The sequence below is a fragment of the Miscanthus floridulus genome, chromosome 11 (genome assembly GCF_019320115.1).
Source record: "Miscanthus floridulus cultivar M001 chromosome 11, ASM1932011v1, whole genome shotgun sequence".
In the NCBI taxonomy this organism is placed as follows: Eukaryota; Viridiplantae; Streptophyta; class Magnoliopsida; order Poales; family Poaceae; genus Miscanthus; species Miscanthus floridulus.
The window spans coordinates 64,164,552-64,172,003 of record NC_089590.1 but is presented as its reverse complement, the minus strand read 5'-3'; the positions used below and the strand labels follow the sequence as shown (position 1 = coordinate 64,172,003).

General features: G+C 45.1%; 3 protein-coding genes across 3 annotated transcripts; 1 reads left to right on the top strand and 2 right to left on the bottom strand.

Moving 5' to 3' along the window:
• Positions 1–727: 727 nt before the first annotated feature.
• On the top strand, positions 728–2,162 carry LOC136493427 (LIM domain-containing protein PLIM2b). The gene is made up of 5 exons (XM_066489515.1): positions 728–945; positions 1,054–1,153; positions 1,256–1,284; positions 1,410–1,499; positions 1,623–2,162. The coding sequence occupies exons 1-5, from the start codon at positions 811–813 to the stop codon at positions 1,881–1,883; spliced, it is 615 nt and encodes a 204-aa protein (XP_066345612.1). The 5' UTR covers positions 728–810; the 3' UTR covers positions 1,884–2,162.
• A 118-nt stretch (positions 2,163–2,280) lies between these two features.
• Positions 2,281–4,498, bottom strand: LOC136493839 (salutaridine reductase-like). Its single transcript, XM_066489973.1, has 5 exons — positions 4,359–4,498; positions 4,028–4,271; positions 3,251–3,319; positions 2,865–3,059; positions 2,281–2,752 (listed from the first exon to the last, which is right to left on the bottom strand). The coding sequence occupies exons 1-5, from the start codon at positions 4,394–4,396 to the stop codon at positions 2,366–2,368; spliced, it is 933 nt and encodes a 310-aa protein (XP_066346070.1). The 5' UTR covers positions 4,397–4,498; the 3' UTR covers positions 2,281–2,365.
• A 954-nt stretch (positions 4,499–5,452) lies between these two features.
• LOC136493838 ((+)-neomenthol dehydrogenase-like) lies at positions 5,453–7,069 on the bottom strand. Its single transcript, XM_066489972.1, has 5 exons — positions 6,958–7,069; positions 6,630–6,873; positions 6,455–6,526; positions 6,072–6,263; positions 5,453–5,996 (listed from the first exon to the last, which is right to left on the bottom strand). Exons 1-5 carry the CDS (start codon positions 7,002–7,004, stop codon positions 5,610–5,612), a joined length of 942 nt encoding a protein of 313 aa, XP_066346069.1. The 5' UTR covers positions 7,005–7,069; the 3' UTR covers positions 5,453–5,609.
• Between the last annotated feature and the right edge of the window lie 383 nt (positions 7,070–7,452).

Sequence of the window (7,452 nt, the reverse complement as noted above, 5' to 3'; positions counted from 1 at the left end):
CCAACACACAAATTCTGGAACTGGAAGTCTAGAACAAGCAATTAAGTAGTGACTAAAACTAGGACAGGAGTAGAGGACAGGAAAGTAACTCTAGTAACTCTAGGTTTAGATTGGGTTGGGTTGTGCGCCAGTGCCTTGACCCTCTGAGTAGTTGAGTTGGACTTCTAGTGGGGCCAAACATCACATACCACATTTCAAAAACGGGATATCGGGAAAAAAATCAGAAAAGTAAAAAACGATCGTGATAACACCTAAACCTGTTTCCGTCCCGATTTTTAATTTAGTATACCATATTTCGTATTGATTGTAGATTTGTCCGAAAATACGAATTCGAACGGATCACATGTAGAAAATAATACCCAGACGGTACGGGATATTCCCGACCGTTTTCATCCCTAATTGTGTGCACATACATAGCTGACGTGTGTAACGCATGCAAGCAGTTCATTCGACTCGTCCGAATTCCGAAATGAAGGGAGGAGAGGGCCACGCTAGAGAACAGAACGAAATGGGGGACGGGTGGCGCATTATTCTTGTCCCGGCAAGATCCTGAGCTGAGATCACGCACCACCCCTGTCACTCTAAATCAAGCAGCACTCGCTTGACCAAGTCTATGCGGCGCAGAGCCCGCCCGCGCCCTATGCTTGCTCCGGAGCTCTCGTTCCCTGCCGCGGCTTCTCCGTAGCCATCACTTATTATCCCCAATCCTAGCTTCGTCTATTTACTCACTTACCCGATCGGAGGAGAGAAGCGACTGGGATTGCATTGAGGGCGAGTTCGTGCGTGCGTGCAGCCACAGGCGTCGGCACCATGTCTTTCACCGGCACGCAGGACAAGTGCACGGCCTGCGACAAGACCGTCCATTTCATCGACCTCCTCACCGCCGACGGCGTCACCTACCATAAAACATGCTTCAAGTGCAGCCACTGCAAAGGGATCCTCTCGGTACGTGCGTGCATGCATAGAAAAATGATCGGGTTTGTTGCATCCAATCTCTGCAAGATACAAAAAAATAAGAGTTTCTGACGCTGATGATGCATTGGCCATCTGCAGATGTGCAGCTACTCTTCCATGGACGGTGTGCTGTACTGCAAGACCCACTTCGAGCAGCTCTTCAAGGAGACCGGGAGCTTCTCCAAGAAGTTCTCGCCAGGTAATGCAGCACCACGACGTGATCTTCAGTTGCCACAGCAATTCTGTTTAATTTGTCGTGCCGGAAAGAACATTATGCTGAAAGCTTTGTTGTGTAATTCAGGTTGCAAATCTTCAGAGAAGGGTGAACTGGTACAGCTAGCCTCACAAAACTAGTATCATCATGATTGCTTTTGGAATGTCTTTGTTTATTGTGTTTATTGTTGTAACTGGATAAATGTTTCCAATGCAAATTGGAATCCCTTTGCACTTTGCAGTCAAGGGCCCCAAGCAAGCTATCATCTGCATTTTCTGGTACTCAGGATAAGTGTGCAGCATGCCAGAAAACAGTGTACCCGCTGGAGAAGGTACAGAAATGATGATATTTTTTCTTAGTATATACTTCCCAAGACCAAATAATGCCAAATTTCTACGCCTCCTTTGGCAAATGACAGCGTAATGCATGCCAACAAAATTGTTCTGTTGTTCAGTTAACTTTGGAAGGCGAGTCCTACCACAAGAGCTGCTTCAAGTGCTCACACGGGGGCTGCATCCTGACCACCTCCTCCTACGCCGCGCTCAACGGCGTCTTGTACTGCAAGATCCACTTCGCGCAGCTGTTCATGGAGAAGGGGAGCTATAACCACATGAAGAAGAAGAGCACGTCCCAGGAGGTGCTGCCGGACGTGGCTGCCGAGGAGCAACCGCCAGAACCAGCGCCACCGCAAGATGAGAAAGGAGAGGACAACTAGTAGCAAGCGATGATCCATATATATCATGCAGACAGAAGTTTGCGTTTGCCATTTTTCTTTACGACGCTTCATTATTCTCTCCTCTTTTTTTTTCTTTCTTAATGTCTCTGTGAACTCGGTTTGTCATCAAGCTGTAAGTGTACCAGATGCCCTCGTTACGTCTGAGGCTCATGACAATGGCAATTTTGGCATGGAGCTGTGTTAGCCTCGCGGAAAAATTGTAACTTTGTAAGCAGAACTACTACTTTGAATATATGATCCTAACAATGTTGTCCTTAATCCTTATAAGCAGTGTTTTAATGCTTCCCTGGGGAACTATTTTCTACTTATCATCGATTGAAGAGTGACATTAGAAAAAGGAAATCACAGGGCTCTGAAGAGAAAGCGGTGCAGTTGTTCTATGACATAGTTCAAGCATGATGCCACCACATCCACATTCGTTAATTACATCACAGAGTATGTGAGTAACAACCCTTCAAGAGTTACACAAAGGGTGCTTCTTCTGTGCGGAAGAAGAACACTCCAGTCGGGCCTCCTTCCGGCAATAGCGCCACCGCAACGATGCAACTGGCACCGTCTTCCGCGGTGTATTCGCCGGTGTCAAAGTTGATGTCAGTCTTGCAATAGCCAGGGTGCACGCTGTTGATGCGCAATTTCGGGAGCGCCTTCGCCAGTATCCTGGTATAGCCATTGGTCAGAGCCTTGGATACCTTGTAGGCCAGGTACTCAGAATCGGCAGGCCATCCATGAGATTTCAGCTGGCCACTCTTGTAGTCTTTCAGGAACAACTCCGACATCTCATCTAGCCTCTCTACCGTCAGGTTGTCAATATCGTTTAGCTCTTGCTTAAGATCTTCGCCACTGAAATACTGGAAAACAAAGAAGAAGAATTGGATAACGAAAATTGTAAACCTTCTGAGGGTTAGTGAAAAGACAGATTAATCTGTATGATTGTTCCGAACTTCAGATAGGTATATATACCTGGAGTAGTCCGTAGTTGGATGACACGTTGATGAGCCGTCCGTCAGAGGAGGACAGAAGGATTGGGAGGAGTGCTTCGGTCACATATTTGGTGCCGAAGTAGTTTATTTTCAGGCATTCTCTTGCTTCCTCATAACTCTCCGTGGAGTGCTGCAGCAACCAGTGTAGCCTCTCCATGGCGTTCTTGCCTACGAACTGTTTGATGCACCGGGTTAAGCCTAGTTTACCACTTCAGCTCAAGGGACCAAGAAAAGGAAAACTACAAAGAGACCACTGCTACTGCAAGTTGCAATCTTGCAGATACATAGTAGTGTCTTTTTAGTAGAGAGGCCGTGACGCTACCGTTAAATTGTGAACAATGATCTTCGAGAATTCAAAGGACTTACCTCTTCCTTAATTGATGTTGTATCAATCTCTGCACTTGCACTTGCACCTATAACCCCTGCATTATTGATCTGCACAGTTACTAGCGTCAGGTCGAGTCCATACTTCGTACACAAAGCAAAAAGTCCAAGACTATACTGGGACAATATATCTAGATATAGTAGATTAAGGGTCCGTGAGCCGTGAAAAAGATGTTGTAAGCTGTTGAAAAGCTACTGTGAGCTATATGCTCTGAACAAGCTGTAAGCTGTTTGGTTGAAACAACTAAAAAAATCTACCCTCTCTCTTTAGTTCCCTTGAAACAGCTGTAAAACGTCTCTCAATTTTCACCAATTAAAAAAAGCTAAAAGCCAAAAATAAGGTCCAAGATGCTTCGAAATTTAGCGTTTTGTGGCAACAGAGACACTTTCCAGAAGTTTGGACCAAACACAGCCTAAGATCATTTGTTATGGACCTAAACCTGTAAGTGTGTCACAAATGTTTGACAACTGGTTTGGGAAAAACAAAAACTTGAAGCCATTTCTACTGGTTTGGGTAGCCGAGCAGGGGGCCAACAGGAATGGGCGGTGGCAGAAAAAATAGGAGGCCAATAAATTTGGAAAGTCCAGTAGAGGGTCTGCTGGAGTTGGTGGCCTCCACTACCTAATTTGGAGATAGGAGGTCATTTAAGTATTGGAGATGCTCTAAGTAATGTACTTGTATGTAATTTTTCACAAGACTCAGCAATAGATTGACCATATTAAATCAATTCTAATATTTCTGAAAAAAAAAGATCTCACCAGGATATCTAGCCTGCCAAACTTCTCCTTGATAAATTCAGCCAGACGGGCAGTGTCAGTTGGATCACTGACATCCAGGCGGTGAAACTGTACATTAGGTAGTCCGGATCCATGAAGCGTACCCACTGCTTGTGATCCTTTTTTCTCGTCCCTCGCCGTTAGGATCACCATGACGCCCCTGGAGGCTAGCTGCCTGCATACTTCCAGCCCAATTCCTTTGTTCCCTCCGGTGACAACAGCAACCCTGAAAACAAATCCACACAAAATTGAGATGTTAATACCTATTCGTAATCTCGTACACACGAACAAAAAATCTAATGAGCATGGATGCCTTTTATCAGAAGGGTCAGGGCAGGTGCTTCTTTCCATCAGCAACCCTTAATATGCAGCAAGGCTAGAGGGAAGACAGGCAGCTTGCTAATTGGGCTTTGGCAAAGGATTAGCGTGCATTCTCCAATATTCCAATGCCGATTGCCGAGTGGGAGTGGAGACAGGTATTAAAGGCTGAAATTGCAATGTCTGTTGCATTATCCTTCCAAGGCCGGCTGATTTGTTTATACGAAGATTGATGTAACGTTGGACTTGTTTATACGAAGCTTGACGTAACCCTGGCCATAAAAGTCCAGTCGTTACTAGAGTCAGCAGAAAAGCAACAACTTGTCACAATTTTCTTGGCTCGTCCCCGGTGTGGCAGAGGCAGCACGGCGGAGGCAGACTCCAATATTCCAATGCTAGAGTGCCACACGTACTAAGTTGACGATCAGAGCATTATTGTTGCAGAGAATTATGAAAGCACCTAACGTCTTTAGGGTTGGTGTGTGTACGTGGTTAGCCTGCAGTGTAGTGGTTAGCGTGTGTGTACGTGGCACGTGTGATTATGTCAGCCAACATTACGACAGAACACAATTTAGTAACGTGCCATGTGCATGTAATTCATTGACTACAATTAATAATGTTAGCCAATTGTGTCTTGGAACATGCATGACACAAAATCAAAGTGAGATTTGTTTTTTTACGTACTAGGGGAGTAACCACTTTTAATATAAATATATATGTTTATAGAGATAAGAGAAGAACAAAAATTGGCGTTGAATTGACGCTGAGGTAATAATTAGATACCATATAATGTCTACACGAGGAGAAAGGAGGATTGAGAAAGATTTGTTTCTCCTGTGACCCGTGATTAAGGGAATCGGAGGGATTTGTTTTTCTTTTTCTATAAATTGATAATTTCATTAATTAATTCATAAAATACAAAAAATCAACGGCTTAGATGTGTTTGAGATATTACCTCCTAACAGAGTAGCAGGTAAAGGGAGTATTGCCCTTACCCTTTTTTTTCCCTTTTGTTAACCTAGACAATATTTTTTTTCATTTCTATGGCATTTGCCACCATGAACATTTCAGATGACCAAACATAGTTCAGGTAATCAGAGATCCACATGTAAACAAATGCCAGGGATTCTATTTTTTTTCAGTTCTCAAGAGAACACAGAAGCTTCCAATGTGGTGCAGTTATTCTATAACATAGTTCAAGCTTGATGCCACCACATTACTGAGTAAGTGAGTAACCCTTCAAAAGTTACACAAAGGGTGCTTCTTCTGTGCGGGAGAAGAACATGCCAGTTGGGCCTCCTTCCGGCAATAGCGCCACCGCAACGATGCAACTGGCACCATCCTCCGAGGTGTATTCGCCAGTGTCAAAGTTGATGTCAGTCTTGCAAAAGCCAGGGTGCACGCTGTTGATGCGCAATTCCGGGCGCGCCTTCGCCAGTATCCTGGTATAGCCATTGGTCAGAGCCTTGGATACCTTGTAGGCCAGGCACCCAGAATCAGCAGGCCATCCATGAGATTTCAGCTGGTCGTTCTTGTAGTCTTTCAGGAACAAACCTGACATCTCGTCTAGCCTCTCTACCGTCAGGTTGTCAATATCGTTTAGCTCTTGCTTAAGGTCCTCACCACTGAAATACTGCAGGAGAAGGTTTAGTACATGAGAAAAGACCGACTAGTCTGTATGATTGTTCAGAACTTCAGATAAGTATACCCGGAGTAGTCCGTAGGTGGATGACACGTTGATGAGCAGTCCGTTAGAAAAGGATAGAAGAGGGAGGAGAGCTTCGGTCACATATTTGGTGCCGAAGTAGTTTATTTTCAGACATTCTCTTGCTTCCTCATAACTCTCCGTGGAGTGCTGCACCAACCATTGTAGCCTCTCCGTCGTGCTCTTGCCTGCCAGCTATTCGATGCGCTGGGTTAAGCCTAGTTTCCCACTTCAGCTCAAGGGACCAAGAAAAGGGAAACTACAAAGGGATCATGCTGCTGCAAGTAGCAATCTTGCAGACAGACAGTAGTGTCTTTTCAGTAGAGAAGCAGTGACGCTACCGAGAAAATTGTGAACAATGATCTCCAAGAAGTCAAAGGACTTACTAATTCCTGAATTGTTGTTGTGGTACCAATCTTTGCAGTTGTAGTTACACCTATAACCCCTGCATTATTGATCTGCGGAGGTACCAGCATCAGGTTGCTTGAGTGAGTCCATACTCCATGCAAAGCAAGGTGTATGTGATATGAGTTACTATTCAGAAAGTTAGAAGAAGCTCACCAGTATGTCGAGCCTACCAAACTTCTCTTGGATAAATTCAGCCAGACGGGCAGCGTCAGCTGGATCACTGACGTCCAGCCGGTGAAACTGTACATCAGGTAGTCCGGATCCATGAAGCATCTCCACTGCTTCTGATCCCTTTTTCTCGTCCCTCGCCGTCAGGATCACCATGACACCCCTGGAAGCTAGCTGCCTGCATACCTCAAGCCCAATTCCTTTGTTCCCTCCGGTGACAACAGCAACCCTGAAAAAAATCCGCACGAAATTGAGATGTGAATACTGATTCGTAACTCGTACACACGAACAAAAAGCTAATCTGGTTGGATGCCTTTTATCAGAAGGGTCGGGGCAGGCGCTTGTTTCCATCAGCAACATCTATCAGACCTTCTGTACTGGAGCAAGGCTAGCGGGAAGACCGATGGCAAAGGATTAGCGTTCATTCATCCCATGCGCTATATTTAAGTTTGTGGTGGAGGCAGGCTCCAATGTAAGTTGACGAGCATCTGAGCATTTTTTTTGAAGGAATAGCTTCAGAGCATTATTCCATATCTCTAGCGTTGGTTGATGAACCAGATTCCAGTAGTATCTGTCAGTGCCTACATTAGATTAGATGATAAGAAATAACACAGGCAAACAGATCTGCCATACGACGGTGAGCTGAAATTGCAATCTACTGTATGTTGCATTATTCTTCCCAGCCGGCTGATATTTCTTTATACGAAGCTTGATGGAGGCCTGCCGCCTGCGCCTGAATCGTTCAAAACGCCCACGATGAGCAATCATGATTTGGCGCCGGTGGCCTTCTTGCAGGCTAGTGATGTAA

Bases quoted from the DNA above. Each gene is read 5' to 3' on its own strand.
- LOC136493427 (XM_066489515.1), top strand. From the start codon at position 811: ATGTCTTTCACCGGCACGCAGGACAAGTGCACGGCCTGCGACAAGACC. The intron at 1,154-1,255 runs GTAATGCAGCAC...TGTGTAATTCAG, and splicing joins CTCCAAGAAGTTCTCGCCAG to GTTGCAAATCTTCAGAGAAG. The intron at 1,500-1,622 runs GTACAGAAATGA...TCTGTTGTTCAG, and splicing joins CAGTGTACCCGCTGGAGAAG to TTAACTTTGGAAGGCGAGTC.
- LOC136493839 (XM_066489973.1), bottom strand. From the start codon at position 4,396: ATGGAAAGAAGCACCTGCCCTGACCCTTCTGATAAAAG. The intron at 3,320-4,027 runs GTGAGATCTTTT...GTAACTGTGCAG, and splicing joins TTGGCAGGCTAGATATCCTG to ATCAATAATGCAGGGGTTAT. The intron at 3,060-3,250 runs GTAAGTCCTTTG...TGCATCAAACAG, and splicing joins CAACATCAATTAAGGAAGAG to TTCGTAGGCAAGAACGCCAT.
- LOC136493838 (XM_066489972.1), bottom strand. From the start codon at position 7,004: ATGTTGCTGATGGAAACAAGCGCCTGCCCCGACCCTTCTGATAAAAG. The intron at 6,874-6,957 runs GCATCCAACCAG...GATTTTTTTCAG, and splicing joins CCCGACCCTTCTGATAAAAG to GGTTGCTGTTGTCACCGGAG. The intron at 5,997-6,071 runs GTATACTTATCT...CTTCTCCTGCAG, and splicing joins CCACCTACGGACTACTCCGG to TATTTCAGTGGTGAGGACCT.